Source organism: Phoca vitulina, unplaced genomic scaffold, assembly GCF_004348235.1.
Source record: "Phoca vitulina isolate PV1807 unplaced genomic scaffold, GSC_HSeal_1.0 scaffold8, whole genome shotgun sequence".
In the NCBI taxonomy this organism is placed as follows: Eukaryota; Metazoa; Chordata; class Mammalia; order Carnivora; family Phocidae; genus Phoca; species Phoca vitulina.
The window spans coordinates 44,934,585-44,952,900 of NW_022589711.1; the positions used below are offsets into that span (position 1 = coordinate 44,934,585).

The window sequence follows — 18,316 nt, forward strand, 5'->3', positions numbered from 1 at the left end:
TACAGGTGGGTTTTCCCCTTTGCAACTGAACAGTAATCTGTGTGGTGTACGTTGGCATCAGAAGAATGTCCTCTGTCCATCCATCATTCACCTACTGACTTTACCACCAAGTTAATTTCTGCCTAAATTAGTATTTTCGTTTGAGTTGAAAATGATTTTATAATTCTATCATCCCTTCTGTTATATCTATTTTCATTATTCTATTAAGTAGAGCTTTCTCTCATCGACTGGGACTACTTGCTTACTCTGAAATACAGCTCCTACTAGAAAAGTAGGATTTAATTACCATTTAAATGTTTGTTGGCCACTGATAGTTCTTTGTGAATTATCTTTAAAGTGCCCTTGCCTGTTTGCAATGGGCATGTTCCTAATTCTCTTACTGATACGTCAACATTCTTTGTCATATGTGGTGTATATGTCACTCAGTTTCTTGTCTGACTTCTCATTTATTTATTTTCATGTACACTTTATATTTTAATGTGGTCTACTAATCTTTCTCTTTGTGGTTTCCTCATTACTTTTGTGCATAGAAATGCTTCTTTATCCCAAAACCAAATCCATCTTTATTTTCTTACAGCTATTTTATTGTTGAACTTTTTTATAATTAGAGAATAAGTTTATTTTATTTTTAAAAGATTTTATTTACTTATTTGACAGAGAGATAGAGAGAGCCAGAGAGCACAAGCAGGGCTGGAGGGAATGGCAGAGGGAGAAGGAGACACAGGCACCCCACTGAGCAGGGAGCCCCATGTGGGTCTCCATCCCAGGACCCCGGGATCATGACCTGAGCCAAAGGAAGACGCTTAACCGACTGAGCCACGCTTAACCACTGAGCCAAAATAGAATACATCTATTTTAAAAAGGTTTCTTTTCCTTTCTTTTCTTTTCTTTCTTTCCTTCCTTCCTTCCTTCCTTCCTTCTTTCCTTCCTTCCTTCCTTCCTTCCTTCCTTCCTTCCTTCCTTCCTTCTTTCTTTCTTTCTTTCTTTCTTTCTTTCTTTCTTTCTTTCTTTCTTTCTTTCTTTCTTTCTTCCTTTCCTTTTAAGAATATGTGTATTTACTATTTCTCTATCTAAAATCCTTCCCTGCTTTCCTATTGCCTGCATGATAAAAGTCAAACTTGGTAGTTTGGCATATTAGCTCTTTGGAGTCTGGCCTTTCTTTTCCCTTCATTTTCATCCGCACTTTAGCACCAGGAGACCACTTGCAGTTCCCTATATCGTTAATGCTGTTCCACACGTCCATGTCTTTATAAATATAGATTCCCTTCTCCATGCCCCACCACAGTTTGCCTGATAAACTTCTTCTTCCTTAAGTCTCCTCAAACATCACCTCCTTTTGTACAATTTTTTTTTCTCTCCAGCTCCGTTCGTCATCCCTTTGTGATCCTCCCAGAGCCTTTGGGTAGATTTTTATTGACTTTTAGCTTATTGCATTAGCATTGTCATTACCATTGTCTGCCAGGCTTCTTCACTGTAAAGTTCCTGGTGTTTCCTTTGTTTAAGAGGCAATTTGGGAAGATGTTTTGAGAATAGATAAATATCCTGTTCCTCATTAAATTTTTGACTAATAATGTTGGCATTGGCATCTATTAATGGTTTTTTAATTCCATCATTCCTTTTGTATTTCTACTTGGCATTCTACTATAAGGAAAAGCTTTCCCACCTTACTTTTTAATTTATTTACTTACTTATTATTTACATTTATGTGTATGGACTATGGATTATTTGTTTAACTCATTACTTTTATCCAGTATAAATAAAAGTATAAATGTATAAAACATTACAATCACTGATTTGATGTTCATATTGTCCCAGACTGAATCCGTGGGCATTCCTTCAAGCTGGCTCCTATGTCCTGGCACTCTTTGGTACTTCTTTGCTTTTTGACACAAGATGGTCCAGGCTCATATTATTCTTTCTGTGTCCCAGGCCTGAGATCAACTTTCCCCCTAAAATCTCTGGTTCCTTTCAGTGGAAATGGCATTATGTTTGTTATTTTTAGGTAACTTCCTTATTTCCAAGTAACTCCCTTTTTTTAAAGTAACTCCCTTATTTTTAGATAACTCCTTTATTTTTAACTACCTTCCCTGTCAGGAGAAACTGGCTTCCATTATCCTCAATGTAGTTACTCATTTGCTTAAGCCTAGAAAATACAGAAAGTAGTTTCAGAATTGCTAATTAGGGGCGCCTGGGTGGCTCAGTCGGTTAAGCGTCTGCCTTCCTCTCAGGTCATGATCCCGGGGTCCTGGGATTGAGCCCCACGTCAGGCTCCCCGCTCAGCGGGGAACCTGCTTCTCCCTCTCCCTCTGCCGCTCTGCCTACTTGTGCTCTCTCTCTCTGTGTGTGTCAAATAAATAAATAAAATCTTTTAAAAAAATTGCTAATTAGACTTCAATATTTATATGCTATTTGTCACTTTTGAGGTAAATTTACCTACAATGAAATGTAAAAATCTCACGTGTACCATTTAATGAGTTCTGAAAAATGCATACACCTGTGCAACCCAAACCCCTATCAAGATACAGAACATTATCACCGACCCCAGAAAATTCCCTCATGCCCCTTTCTAGTCAACTCAACCACTAGAGGCAACCATTTTATGATTTTTCTTTTCACTACAGATTAGTTGTATTTCTTTAGAACTTCATTTAAATGGAAACATACAGAATGTACTTTTTTTTTTTTTTTAAGATTTTATTTATTTGACACAGAGAGAGAGACAGCTAGAGAGGGAACACAAGTAGGGGGAGTGGGAGAGGGAGAAGCAGGCTTCCCACTGAGCAGGGAGCCCAATGCGGTGCTCGATCCCAGGACCCTGGGATCATGACCTGAGCTAAGGCAGATGCTTATGACTGAGCCACCCAGGCACCCCCAGAATGTACTTTTTAGTGTCTGGTATCTTTTGCTTTACATAATGGGTTTTTTTTTTAAATTATTTTTATGGCCCAACATATGGTCTGTCTTGGTGAATATTGCATGTGCACTAGGAAAGAATGTGTATTCTGCTGTTTGGTGGAATGTTCTATAAATGTCAGTTGTGTCAAGTTGGTTGCTAGTTCATGTCTTCTATTACCTTACGGACTTTTGTCTACTTGTTCTATCACTTCCTAAGAGAAAGTGTTGAAATCTCCAACTATAATTGTGGATTTGTCTATTTCTCCTTTCAGTTCTATCTATTTTTGCTTTGTGTAGTTTGAAACTCTGTTATTAGATACACTTCTATTAAGATGTATGCCTGTTTTGATGAAATAGCTCTTTTGTCATTATGAAATATCCCTCTTTAGCCTTGATAATATTCCTTGTTCTGAAGTTCACTTTGATATTAATACAACTACTTCACCTTTTTTTTGGATTAGTGATTGGGTTTTTCTTTTTTCATCTTTTCACTTTTAACTGATCTATGTCATTATATTTAAAGTTAATTTCTTATAGATAGCATATAGTTGGGTCTTGAGTAATTTTTCAAATCCAGTAAGACAATTTGTCTTTTAAAGATTTTTTTATTTTATTTATTTATTTATTTGACAGAGAGAGACACAGTGAGAGAGGGAACACAAGCAGGGGGAGAGGGAGAGGGAGAAGCAGACTCCCCGCCAAGCAGGGAGCCCGATGTAGGGCTCAATCTCAGGACCCTGGGATCATGACCTGAGCCGAAGGCAGACACTTAACGACTGAGTCACCCAGGCGCCCCAAGACAATTTGTCTTTTAAAGCAGAATGTAGACCATTTTCATTTAATGTAATTACCAATATGTGTTTTGTGTAAATTATTCATACAGGTTATTTGGTTTTTGTTTGTCTATCTGTTCTTTGTTCCTTTTTTCTTGCTTTCTTTTGGATTGAGTATTTTATAGCATTCTGATTTTAATTCTTCTATTGGCTAATTAGATATTAAATACCTCTTTTTTTCCTTTTAGTCATTTGTCTTACAATACATATCTTTAACTTATCACATTCTACCTTCAAATTATACCACTTCAAGTATGGCATAAGAATCTTATAACAGTTTATCTCTAGTTATAAGTTTATCACCCTTTCTTTATATTGTTAATGTGTATTTTACTTCTCCATTTGTTTTAAACTTCACAGAACATTGTTACTGTTTTTGATGTAAATGGTTATTTATATTTTAGAGAAAATTGTAAAAGAAAAAATCTTTATATTAACTTACATATTCGCCATTTCTGACAGTTTTTGTTTTTTTTGTGTGAATTCATATTTCCATCTAGAATAATTTTTGTTTAATCTGAAGAACTTTCCTTAGCATTTATTATAATTCAGATATGCTGGTAACAAAGTTTCTCATCTTTTGTTTGTCTGAAAATGCCTTTATTTCACCTTCATTTTTTGCAAGAGTTTTTGCTGGATATAAAGTTCTAGATTGACAGAGCTTTTTCTTTTAGGACTTTAAAGATTGTATTCTATTATATTCTGGCTTACATTCTTTCTGATGTTAAGTCAGTAGTAATTCTTTTCTTTGTTCCCTGTATATGAGAGAGAGCGAGCATGCAGGAGCAGGGGGAGGGGCGGGGCAAAGGGAGAGGGGCAAGCAGACTCCCCACTGAGTGGGGAGCCCTAAGCAGGGCTTGATACCAGGACCCTGAGGTCATGACCTAAGCTGAAGTCAGATGCTTAACCAACTGAGCCAGCCAGGTGCCCCATAGTTCATTTTTTCATACTGTTTTCTCATTCACAGATCTTTTCTTCTGTAATGTCTAAAGTGTATTTAAACCCATCCAATGAAATTTTCATTTGGGATATTATATTTTACTACTCTAGAAGTTTTATCTGATTCTTTTTATAGTTCCTTTAATTATATTTATGTTTTTCTTTAAATTCTTGACCACATTTATTATAGCTGCCTTAAAGTTCCTATCTGCTGGGGCACCTGGGTGGCTCAGTTGATTGAATGTCTGACTCTTGATTTCTGCTCAGGTTGTAATCTCAGGGTCATGGGTTGAGCCCCATGTCGAGCCCTCATGGAGCTCCATGTGGGGTTCCACACTAGGTGGGGAATCAGCTTGGGGCTCTCTCTCTGTCTCCCTGTCTCTCTGCCCCTCCCTGCCACATGCTCTCACTCTCTCTCTCTCTGTAAAATAAATAAATAAATAAATCTTAAAAAAAATAAAGTTCCTATCTGTTAATTTCATCATCTTCACCATTTCTGGGTCTGCTTCTATTGACTGATTTTTCTTCTGTTCATGGTTCACATTTTCCTACTTCACATATTCAGTAACTTTTTTTTTTTTTATTGGATAATGGACATTGTGGATATTACTGGTTTGGCACCTGGATTTCGTCTTTATTTAAAGATTGTTAAGTTTCATTCAAGCAAGCAGTTAATTACTCGCAGATAAACTTTTTTCCACTTTGTTTGAGTGGAGAGAATAGGCTTTACTCTTGGGTTAGTTTAGCTTGCTTTCTTTCTTTCTTTCTTTCTTTCTTTCTTTCTTTCTTTCTTTTTTAAGATTTTATTTATTTGACAGAGAGAGACACAACAAGAGAGGGAACACAAGCAGGGGGAGTGGGAGAGGGAGAAGCAGGCTTCCCGCAAAGCAGGGAGTCCAATGCAGTGTTCGATCCCAGGACCCTGGGATCATGACCTGAGCCGAAGGCAGACACTTAATGTCTGAGCCACCCAGGCACCCCTAGCCTTATTTCTAAAGTGTGGCCTTTGTGAGGACTCCCTACCAAATTCCCCAGGTGTTTAATAAGGTGTCTTCATTCCAATTGGTCGGAACTTGAATGTTTCCAAACTTTATTCAAGCTCTAGTAGTTGTTCAGCTTACAGTTCCCCCAGTAGTTGTTACTTAACTAGCCTCATGAAGTCTATCCTTAAACCTACACCAAAGATTCATGGAGACCCTTATGCATATTTCTGGGGCTCTTTCTCTGGTATTCTGCCCTGCAAATTTCATTTGCCTCAATGTCTCCTAATTCCAATTTCTCTCTCATTTAGGAGGAGTAATATAATCTGTTTGGCTTTTTTCTATCCTGTGCTTAGGTAAATACTTCCAGAAAGAAATCTGGGGAAACCTTTGGGCTCATTTTATTTGTTTTCCTTTTTTTCCAGTATGCCTATTGTCCAATGTTTGAAAACACTTCTTTCATAGATTTCGTCCAGTTTTCTATTGTTTGTTATAGGAAGGTTAGTCTGGTACCAGTAACTTATTCATGGCTGGATCACCCATAACATTTTTAAAATGTAAACTTTCTACTGAATAATAAAATACATACTGGAAAATTGCATAAATCTTAAGTGTACAGCTTGATGAATTGTCATTAATTGAACACACTGGTGTAATCAACACCCAGATCAAGAACAATAGTATTAGAACTCCAGGAGCCCCCTAGTGGCCCTTTTTAAACATTAATACTGCTTAAGGATAACGAATATCCCAACTTCTATTACCATATATTATTTTTGTCTATTTTTAATATTATAAAAGTAAAATCATATAATATACGATTTTCGTGTCTGGCTTATTTCACTCAATTTTATGACTGTGAAATTCATCCATGTTTTGTGCATACTGGTAAATTGTTCATTCTCTTTCCTGTATGCCATTCTACTATGTGAATATTCTAAACTTATTCATCCTATTAACATTCTTATATATGTCTTTTGGTGAACACATGGATACGTTTCTACTGCATATATACCTAGGAGTAGAATTGCTGGGTTAACCCACTTCAATAACCACCAAATTTATATAATTAGTCCAGACATTTCTTCTGAACTCCAGACTTACACATTCAAATCTGTTTGACCCCTCTGTTTGTAAGCATCTCAAACTCATATCCAAAACCATTTGCTCCTCTTTTTACATTCCCTGAATCAGTAAATGGCTTCTTAATCCATCTAGTTACTTAAGGAGTCATTCTTTTTTTTTTTTTTTTTACCAAATTAGACAGATGTTTATTTCCTGTTTTATTAAATGACTCATAATGTACAGTCTGCTTTTTGTCCTTCTTGATATTATCACTCACAAATAATATAAGGGTGTCAACATTGTTAATGTAAATCAAAATTGACTGCTGCTAGTTACTTCTGTCTTCTAAAGGGATGATTTCTACCAGTGAGGAGTATGTCTCTGTACTGCTCATTTCCACCTTTACGTGGTGGATGAGACGCTCTAGCTCATTCACTTTGTAGGTCTCCAGTCCTAGCTCCTTGGCTAATCTTAAGATACGATTCTGAGTTGGCCCAACATAAGATCTTCCAAGGTCCACATATTTAATCTTTTGGTTCCTGATGGTGTAAGTCCTGCCTCCCACCCGGTCCCGGGCTTCCAGAACAACCACATTCAGGCCAGAGTCATGCAGAAGCTTGGCCGCTGCCATGCCTGAGATGCCGCCCCCCACCACGACCACGTCGCATTTGCGGCTCATGGCGCTCGCCCCGCTCTGGGCCTCCCAGGTGCCCGCTGCTTGGCAGTCTGGGTCTCGGCCCCCGCCTGCCGCGCTGCTGCCCCCGCCTTAAGGAGTCATTCTTAATGCTCCTCTTTTCTTTTCTCTTCCCAGAAAACCAATCCATTATTAAGTCCCTTGGATTCCACCTCTCATTTATACATGTCCTGAAATTATCCAACTCTCACTGTCTCTACTGCCATTACCCTAGTTCAAGCCACCATCATTTCTGGCCTTGACTAATATAACTGCCTCCAACCTGGCCTTTCAGCAACCCTTCCTGTCCTCTTCTAAACGATTTCCCACAAATAGCCTGAGTGAGCTTTTAAATATGTAAATCAGATCCTATTTAACATTCTCTATTAGCTGCCCATTAACCTTAGGATACATTCCAAAATACAATCTAAAATCTATTATGTGGCCAATAAGAGCCTGCATGGTCTGGCTTCTGTCTCATCTCTGCCCAAGCTCGCTCCCTACATTTCAACCACACTGACTTCCTTTCAGTTCCTAGAACACACCAAGTTCTTTCATGCCCCCAACAACCTAACACTTAATGTTCTCTTGGCTTGAAACATTCTTTTAGGCTTTTTCATATGCCTGGAACTTAAAAGGCACTTCTTCAAAGACATCTTCCCTGATAGTCCAGAATTAATCCATCATCATACCCACTAATTTTCCTTCATAGTACTGATGACAATTTATAATTATGTAATGATTTATGCTTTAACGTCTCTTGCTCCTATTGCACTTTAGATTCCATCCAGTGGTTATGTTTGTTCCTGTAACCCAATGCCTAACACCGTGCTTTGCACGTGGTACACAGTCATTAAGTGCTTATTTAACAATGCATGACCCATGCAAAGGTTGGAAGGGGCCGCAGGGTCTGCATCTGCCATTTCTCTGCCAAGGTTAGGTGCTTCCTCTTGTGTGGTGATAGATGGGGCAAGTCCTTTTCTTGCTCACTCAGAGGGGGCTTTTCCCCCCTGCTGCTTGGGTAAGTGTTTGCTGTAGGGCCGCGTGAGAGACAAACTGCCTCCAGACACAAGCGGCAGGCAGAAGAGATTAGCTTTATTTGTGAGAGACAGCATTAGCTGTCAATGTCACCAGAGGACTTTGCAACCTCTTGGCGCAGGTGCGTGAAAAGCTGCCAATCTTTCCTGGATGGGGGCGGGACTACATCGGGCCCCAGGAGGGGGCGGGTCAGTGTGTCCTTCCCACAGAACCTGATTGGCCCGGGTGAGCCAAAGAAACGGGGGCGGAGCTTGATCCCGTCGGACGCCAGCCACGTTGAACGCGGGGCTGCCCCGCAGAAAGGCCACTCCCTGGCCCCACAATGCATTGCGAGTCGCGTCACTCGGAGAGGCGGGTCCCGGCTCGACAGGTATGATCTGATCTTTCGGAGTTCTCGTTCCTCCCCTGTTAGGGTCGCTCGAACCCCTGGTAGGCGTTCCCCTCGCTCTTCCTGCTAGCCGCCACGGCCCTCACCCTCGGGACTACAGACCTCCCCCAGGACAGGAACCCAGCGCGTGCCGTGGGGCGGGAGCCCGGTGGTTGGAGCCGCGGAGCTCTGGAGAGGTGGGATGGCGGGGGCTTCGTCCCCTTCGACTTGAAGGGGACTGTGGGTCCGCGCGAGCGGCGGTTGCCCCTCGGCTGACCTCTCTTGGGTATGGGGCAGGCCAAGCAGGGGGTTCCGGGGGAGGGACAGTCGCTGTGGGCTGCCAGCAGTGGGGGGGCATTCCCTGGAGCCCAGTTGTTAGAGACACGGTAATCCACCTAGGCTACTTAGATGGCCCAGAGAGCTTGACGTGGCATTTACTATTTTTTAAACGCAGGGTGGGATTTGAACCAGTGGCTTACTTCGCGTTCCGTGGGGATTTAATGGGCATTGAGCCCAGAGATTTGCCCGCGTTCGCCAACAGAAACCTTTTAAGGCCCTGTTAATGGCACTTTGGAAGCGATGTGGCTTAAAGGAGACCTGAGCAATTGGCTCGGCAGGTGGAAGAGGGCTCCGGAATAGGAGGCCGAGCTGCAGCTGACTTGAATCTCTCTGCCAGCGAAAACAGCTTTGGACTTTTCTCCGCCTTAGTTTCCTGGATCATCCGCTGGGGCGGTTGGACAGCTTGAGAACCAGTGCCTCCTGTGCGTATACAGCCAAGGCAAAGTCCGGGGCTAGAGTGTCAGTCAGCCACCAGACGGGAGATGTTGTGATCCCAGCTAACAGGTGGAACAACTACTTTTCTAAAGTCTGAATTTGCTCACGTGCTGAGATTATAAGGAGTTAGGCAGTACTTGAAATAGTACCTGTACTTTCCATTGTTGAAGGTAGTTCAGTATTTGAATCTGATATGTGACCATGACCTAAGTTAATGGGACATCTGGGCATTTTCTGTGTTGAGAACCATGATATCAGTTTAGTGATTTTGTGTGTGTGTGTGTGTGTGTGTATGAACTGATTTAAAAAAATCTATATTTTATATTGATGTTTAAAAGAAGCATAGGTCTTATCAAAGTATCCATATACTTGAGTAGGAAGCTTGGAAATGTTGTGAGGCCGTGTCTCATTGGGTGGTTAGAGTTAGGCCTGCATTTAAATCTGTCACTTACGGATGTAGGAATTGAATAAATTACTTTTCTGAGCTTGAATTTCCTCAAAGGTAAAATAGAACTGATAATATCTCTCTCACAGGTTATCGGAAGGCTTAAATGAGGTAGTGTATAAAGTGCCTGGTAAATAGAGGGCAGTCAGTTAATATGATAATAAACAATATTGTGTTTTTGTTCTTCAAGGTGATGTTTCAGGTTCTTTATGTATTCCTATCAGGTAAATACTGTTAGTATTTTTAAAACAATCCTATGAGATACATAATATTAGTGACCACATTTTACAGGTGCTCAAGTTCACAGCACAGGGGTGGAGCCAGTTTTTGAACCCAGGTGTATGTTCCAGAGTCCATCCTGTTAACTGTTATACTGCCTCTTAAAGAAAATGTAAGGTGGTCTTTTATTATTTCAAAATTAGTAGCTAGGTAGCTTCTGTATCACCAAGTTCTTGCCCCTTGTGGGTTTTAGGAGACCGATGTAGCACAGCGATGTGGAGATACAAGAAATTTAGGTTTAAGCACCAGTTCTGCTATATATTTGCAATGTGACATTGAGAATGGAACCTTCAATTTCCTCATCTGTAAAATGGAGGTTATACCTGCCTCACTGTTTGTAAACTGTGAGGTGCTGCATAACTGTTGGGGATTGACACATTTGTGCATGTGTTGGGGGCCCTGTTCCTAGTTGTGGGTATAATCTCCTCTGGAGCCTGAGGTCTTACACATACTGTGTAGTACAAGCACCTGTAATAGGAGTATTGAAGGCTGTTGGTAAGGTGAGGGGCATAGGCAAAGCTGCAAAATAAATTCTGATTGTCTTTGGTACCCTTTCCCCTTTTCCTCTTCAAGCTGTTTTTCACGTGTCTTTCTGTTAACCTATGGCTGTGCAAAGTCCTTCCCTTTTCTCTCAATCTTGCTCCCACCCTACACATCACAATTAATAGAGCTTTCTCTCCCAGTAACCCCCCGCTCCCAATTCCCACAGATCTCAGCTAGCATTTTCAATAAAATATGTACCAAGGTAGTGTTTCACATGCAAGATAATTTGAGTGATAAGTAGATGAACATTTTTAAAAATTTTCCAAAAAATTTAACACATACATATTTGGATGAAACAACAACAAAAAAATCTCTAGGAGAAAAACCTCTAACATCTCAAAACTGATTTCACAGATATTTTTGCTAAGGATAGGGCAAAAAAATAAGTCAATTGAAAGACCTACATTAGGTAAATAATAGTACAGGTAAGATGTAGATATGGTATGACTTCTGAAAATGGGGGTGTCTGGGTGGCTCAGTCGGATTAAGCAGCTGACTCTTGATTTGGGCTCAGGCCATGATCTCAGGGTAGTGAGATTGAGCCCTGCGTCAGGCTCTAAGCTCAGTGTGGAGTCTGCTTGAGAGTCTCTCTTTCCCTCTCTCCCTCCCCTCGCTTGTTCTCTCTCTCTCAAATAAATAAATAAAATCTTAAAAAAAAATAATTCTGAAAATGGTACTTGGATGATTTAAGTTTGGGAAATAAATAAGATATGAGTGGTTAACCCGATATTAAATGTTTTTATCTTTTATGAAAACATCTTGCTGGAAAGTAGATATAAAATATATGTTGGGTTTTGTTAATTACTTTTTGAGAAAGTGCCTTCCTGGTGGCCCACAGTCATTACCCCACAAGGTTCTGAGGAAGAGGTCAGCATCCTGTTATCCTGGAACTAGACAGTTGCTAACCATTGGCATAGTGGGAGTTTATTTTCCTCAGTGTCTACATAAATGTTTTCCCAGACTTACCCAGATTCTAATTTGGGCTTTTTCCTTTAGCAGTTGCTGTTGAGGAAAGGATGTCCAGGTCACTACTCAGATTCCCTGTGAGTTTTCTGCTGTCTAGAGACATATATTTTTTTCAGTGTTAAAGGTGAGGAAAAATGGATCATGGCCTAAAAATGTATCTGTGGCCCTGATAAAACTACTGTTGCTCCTGAATCTTCCCATGCACATGGTAACCTCTTGATTTCCTCAGTTCCCATCAATTTTTCCTTGGTTTTCCCAACCACCACCGTGCCTAGACTCTAAGGGTATTCTAACCCTAGCTCGGCCTTTATGTGGACAGATACCTTTTTCTACTAGCATAGTCCAGATGAGATTGGAGTGGGTTTTTTGTTGCTGTTGTTGTTGTTGTTGTTGTTTTAAGGAACTGCATTAAGAATCCAAAGTAGAAACAGAAAAGAGGGGAGAGGTAGTAGTTGATAGAAGAGAGATTGCTTATCCTAAAGTGATTGAAGTCCAAATTAGTCAAGCCTGACATTGTTCATTGGGCAGTCATGACAGTTTCTTTTGCTAGCTCACTGGTTTGGATATTAGGTCCAATGACTCTGGGAGGAAGAAATTTAGCTTTTTCTCCTCAGAGGAATTTTATCTACTGATAGAAGCAGTTTTCTGACAACCTTTTAAGAATCTTGACAGGGACTATCAATGCTGTGTTGTGGGTTTGGTTACAAGCCTAAGTGTGTTAGGAATATCTGAAATGCAAGTTTGTCTAACTATAGTTTTCTAGTTAGTTAAGTGGTGGGTGACACAACTTGTGTTTGCTCTTTTCATCTGAATTTCTTTAATTCTGGATTGATGGTCCCTGAGGGTAGGAACTGTGTATTCCTAATGTCTCCCATAGTCCCTGGCATATAGTACCTACTCAATAAATGTCTGTTAAATGAATGGAACTTATAGGTTGGTATTTGTTTCTTAGTATATGTTTTAGGAAATACGAATCATATCTTTTGTTTTTAATTCATAAAAAAGAAAAGAGTAACAAGATTACATGAAAATTGGCACTCTATAATAAAGATTACTCCTAATATTTCTGTTGCAATCCTAGAAAGGTCAGGCATAAAAGAATGCAGTCTACTCTGTACCTCTGAAACAAATAATACATTATGTGTTAAAAAAAAAAAAAAGAAGATAGTAGGAAGGGAAAAATGAAGGGGGGGGAATCGGAGGGGTAGATGAACCATGAGCGACTATGGACTCTGAGAAACAAACTGAGGGTTCTAGAGGGGAGGGGGGTGGGGGATGGGTTAGCCTGGTGATGGGTATTAAAGAGGGCACGTACTGAATGGAGCACTGGGTGTTATACGCAGATAATGAATCATGGAACACTACATCAAAAACTAATGATGTAATGTATGGTGATTAACATAACATAATAATAAAAAAAAGCTATAGCAAGGAGAAAAAAGAATGCAGTCTACTTTTAAATACTAAGAATATGGGTGTTTGGAAACTATCAAGTCACAACCCTGCCCTCATGTTAATTCCCAGAGTAATCATTGTGTTGCAGTAAACTTCAGAAAGAAAAAATTTTATATTTAAATAATAAATGCCTGAGGGTACGAAGTAAGACATTTTCCTATTTATACTTAGGCTGAATCTCATAATTATGGTCTAATAATTAATAAAACATAGTAAATTTTTAAAATGGGTTTGTAGTTTAAGTATTATCCCTTGAAGAATCCCAGCTTTCTCTTGGTACTGCTTTTGGAAAGGAAACTGATTGAATAGGAAAAAAAAATGATTTGAATATGTTATGTTGGACTTCCGTTAGAAGATCCCGTTATGGTAAAGGCTAATTTAATTCCTGTTGGGTTTTTTTCCTTTTAAATGAATGAAGGAGAAAAATATGATATATTAATACCTAGCTATTCCTTTCATTTCCTCATGAAAAGAGGAAAAGGGGGAGTAAATTTAATGCATTAACTTTGTCGTTTGGGTTAATTTTTCGTGTCACGCAGTTACATCATGAGTAGACAGTCAGATTGCAACTTTACACAGCAATGAAAACGAGGAACTATAGTACTAATTTCCAAAGTCGGTACCAGTTGGTTTTCTTTGGCATTTACATAACAAACTCAGTTTTTCATTTTTGGAATGAGATAATATTGAGCTATCTGAACAGGACAGGTGAAGATTTAGTCTCTGGGATACAATATCTTGAAAAAAGCCTATGAAATTGTTTTCAGAATTTTCAGTTTTCACCATTTATCCTACTGCTAGTGAAGCAGTATTTAGTGGCATTGTTCTCAGAAGACCTGGCAAGAAAGAGTTATCACTTAATTTCAGACTGTGAACATGTTTTAATTTAGTGTTTTTCAAAGTATGATCCGTAGACACTGAGCATAGTAATTACCTGGGAATTTGTTAAAAATGGAAGATTCTCAAGCTCTAACTCGTAGTCAATGGATCAGAATTTGGGGGCACGGGGAGGTTCAGAAATCTGCATTTCTAAGCAAACTTCCAGTGGTTTTTCTACAAGCTAAAATTTGAGCAACATTGTATAGTTTTTAGCAAAGTTTCTGTTTACCTGATTTCTTTCAGACCCAGCCTGTGAAGTCCTTTTATTTACTTTTGTGAAGTTTGATCAGAATATAATAAAATAAGCCATTATGGTTTATTTTCTGGTAAAGACATTGAGAGCAATATTAAAACCAGTATTCCTTTAGCTTTAAGACTTACTATAAATAATTTTTTTTTGTTGTTTAAAGATATCTTTATTTTAGAGAGACAGAGAGTGTGCATCAGTGGGGCGAGGGGCAGAGGGAGAGAGAGAATCCCAAGCAGACTCCCTGCTGAGTGGGGAGCCTGACAGGGTGCTCAATTTCAAAACCCTGAGATCATGACCTGAACTGAAATCAAGAGTTGGACGCTCAACTGACTGAACCACACAGGCACCCCAGTAAAACTTTTTTTCTGATTATAAAAGTAACATATGCCCACTATGGAATATTTTGAAAATTTAGGAAATTACAAAATAACAATCACCCATGATACTATTTTCTGGAGATAAGCATTATTATAATTTTAGCATGTTTCCTTCTGATATCTGTTTCTCCATTTATCCCTCCCTTTTTCTCTTTGTCTTTATAGAAAGCAACATTTGCAGTTTTTATCCTGCTTTTTTTCTGATTTATATGTAAGCATTTTACTACATTATTGAACTCTTTTTCATAAACATAACTGTTCTTCGTTATATTCCATCATAGGGGTGTACTATAATTTATTTAACCATTCCCCTATTGTTGGATGTTTAGATTGTTTTTGGTTATTTCTGTGAAAGAATGCCTTTCTGTTTAAAATTTTTTTTAAACTTTATTTTATTATGTTAGTCACCATACAGTACATCATTAGTTTTTGATGTAGTGATCCACAGTTCATTGTTTTCATATAACACCCAGTGCTCTATGCGGTATATGCCCTCCTTAATACCCATCACCGGGCTAACCCATCCCCCCCACCCAAAACCCTCAGTTTGTTTCTCAGAGTCCATAGTCTCTTATGGTTCATCTCTCCCTCCGATTCCCCCCCTTCATTTTTCTCTTCCTTCTCCTAATGTCCTCCATGCTATTCCTTATGTTCCACAAATAAGTGAAACCATATGATAATTGACTTTCTCTGCTTGACTTATTTCACTTAGCATAATCTGTTTAAAATTTTGTTTGAATCTGATTACTTCCCTTAGGGTATGGTTATATATTTATATTGCTCTTGTGGTCAAAGGGCATCAGTATTTTTACACTCTTTTGAATATCACCAAATTATTTTTGAGAATGGTGTTTACTCCAATATTTACTTCTCCAAATACTTATAAGAATGCCAAAAAGAAGCATGTATTATTTAAAATTTTTTTTTTCTAAATATTTATTTTAGAGAGTGAGCGCATGCACTGGAGGAGAGGCAGAGGGGGAGGGAGAGGGACAAGCAAACTCCACCCTGAGTGCAGAGGCTGATGTGGTGCTGAATCTCAGGACCCTGAGATAATGACCTAAGCTGAAATCAGGAGCAGGTAACTCAACCGACTGAGCCACCCCGGTGCTCCAACAGTTTTTATTTTTTAAAAGCTAATTTGTTAAGGAAAGTGTAGTATGTCATTGTTTTAATTAGTGAATCTTTGATTATTAGTGAGTTGAACATTTTTGCACTGTTCATCAGGTTTGGCTTTCATTTTTTATCTAACCCAAATTGTTTATTTTGTTTTAGGTATCCTCTGCTGGTTGAAATGTCTATGATTTTATCTGCGTCAGTCATTCGTGTCAGAGATGGGCTGCCACTTTCTGCTTCTACTGACTATGAACAAGGCACAGGCATGCAGGAGTGCAGGAAGTATTTTAAAATGCTCTCGAAGAAACTTGCTCAGCTTCCTGATAGATGTACACTGAAAACTGGACATTATAACATTAAGTAAGACTTCAGTTTCCTCCATTAGAATCATTTGCCTAGTGGTTGCCTTTTGCATGAAATTTAAGTGGTTGTTGTCAAAAGTAGTGATTGGTTAGTTTAGGAAAGTGTTCAAGTCAAGAATCATGTGGTTCTGAACTAAACAGTAGCCATCATGTAGGAGAGAGCTTCATTATTGAGATGACGCATGAGCCATGTCCTGAAGAATAGTAAGATTTGGCTAAGACAGAGAAGTTGGCATTCCAAGTATAGAGAGGAGAAGCAGCATAAGTAAAGAATGACTTGGCCTTGGGGGTGTATTCACCTGTTTGGTGTAGTGAATGGTGATTTAGGGATAGTTATGGGAAATGTGAGATAATTAGTGTGGGGCCAGATCCTGGATTTCCCTGCAAGTTCAGACTGAGGGATGTCACTTTGATGTAATAGGTTATAGGAAGCTGTTACTGCAGGTTTGAGGGAAGTGACTTGCTAAAAAACAATGCTCAGGCAGTGAAATATAAGGTGAAATAGAAAGTCTGAGAGAGATTAACTTATAATTAGGACCTGACCTAGTAAGATGTAAGTGCAAATGAAAAAGAAAATGCCAGTCACAAAGACACTTCAAAAGAAGAAATGGTTAAGCCTGATAAGATGGAATGCCAGAGATGAAGAGATGGAATACCAAAGATGACTTTGAAGCCTTGGAATTGGACAGAATGAGCTCTTTGGGAAGGGTTGCTTATAGGGGTGAAGAAGAAGAGAAAGATAACTAGGCACGATTTTGAATATTTTATTTGAGGTTGTGACTAGGCAGCCCAATTGAGATGGGATAGAGATTTTGGAATCATTCACATAGAAGTTGAAACTGTGAGGGTAGTAATGCCCACTGAGTTTCTGAGAGGCCAGAATAGAACCTTAGAGAATGTCCATAATTACTTAGATTAACTAGGTAATGGTAAGATAATGAGCTTTTATCTTAAACTGGGTTTTTAAAGGGTTTAACTGGAAAATGTGGTGATGATGGTTAAAATATATCTAAAATTATGTCTAACCTATTTCTGTTTTATGGAGAAAAACTTGCAACATTTTAATACTCTATTTAATAGGCTCTTTTAGTACCCTTGGTCATTATTCTGAGTTTCAGTTGATACTGTATAGTACTGTAGACCTATGTCAACATTATAGAGGATTGTTTGAACATATATTAATTCTGACAGATATCCTGGACTTGAAAGAACAATTTTTTGCAAATATTTTTCTTCCTCTCTCTTACTCTCTTAAGAGTATCATGTGGTAAATTTTTAATACCCCTCCAATTCTAATTGTTTTGAATTCTAGATTATGTATTATTTTTTTGTACCCCGTCTTATTCCACAAAGGATGTGAGGCAGTTCACAAAAAAAAAAAATAATAATTCAAGAGCACAGGAAAGAGAATCACATGAAAGTAGAGATAAAGATAGGAGAATAATAAACTGAAGTAACATTTCCTTCTGGAGATGCAACTACATAGTCCATTCATTTGTTGGAAAAGGGCTGGAAATATTTCTCTGAGCTTCCTCATGGCCAAAACAAAGGAGGATAATGAATCATTTACAGGATTCGGTGTCCATTGGATAAAAACATTGCTCTTCATGTTCCTGAGACCTGATGTACGTAAAGAGGGACAGCATTTGGATAGCATTCTTCCAGCAGCCATAACAATGAGCTTTTTATGATTTTTCTTAATATCCCTTAGTGTAAGCAAATGTCACGATACAAAAAAGCAATTTTATGAGACAGTTTAGGAGTGAGATGGATCAGCAGTGGTCTAATCTGGCCTGATCTAAGAATACAATTTAGAAATGTCTAAAGGAATAAATAGATTACATGGCCTTCGGAACCACTCAGAGAAAAGCCTCTATGCATGTTATTTTTGTAATTAAGTTTTTAAAAAGGATTGAACAGCAGAGAAGTTTTAGTTCTAGTTCCTGACAAGAACCTGGACTTTATATGTTTTCTATCATAGATTAGAGGACTTGTTGATTGTTTCCTAGTTTATTGAGGTTTTCATGCTGTATGACAGTACATTTAGACTGAATTATAAAGTCACTCTGAAACTGGGAGT

General features: G+C 38.7%; 1 protein-coding gene across 8 annotated transcripts in view; it reads left to right on the forward strand.

Moving 5' to 3' along the window:
* The first annotated feature begins 8,726 nt into the window (after positions 1–8,726).
* Positions 8,727–18,316, forward strand: part of SEC22A (SEC22 homolog A, vesicle trafficking protein) — a 73,115-nt gene continuing 63,525 nt past the window's right edge. The window contains exons 1-5 of one of the 8 annotated variants that reach the window (XM_032406698.1): positions 8,750–8,793; positions 9,245–9,633; positions 14,924–14,969; positions 15,704–15,839; positions 16,034–16,234. In XM_032406698.1, the coding sequence (XP_032262589.1) occupies positions 16,053–16,234 (182 nt within the window). In that variant the 5' untranslated portion in view covers positions 8,750–8,793; positions 9,245–9,633; positions 14,924–14,969; positions 15,704–15,839; positions 16,034–16,052. Of the gene's footprint in view, positions 8,794–9,244; positions 9,634–11,484; positions 11,875–14,923; positions 14,970–15,703; positions 15,840–16,033; positions 16,235–18,316 lie in introns of those variants that run through there. The other 7 variants (XM_032406695.1, XM_032406694.1, XM_032406697.1 and 4 more) reach the window with 7 other exon arrangements.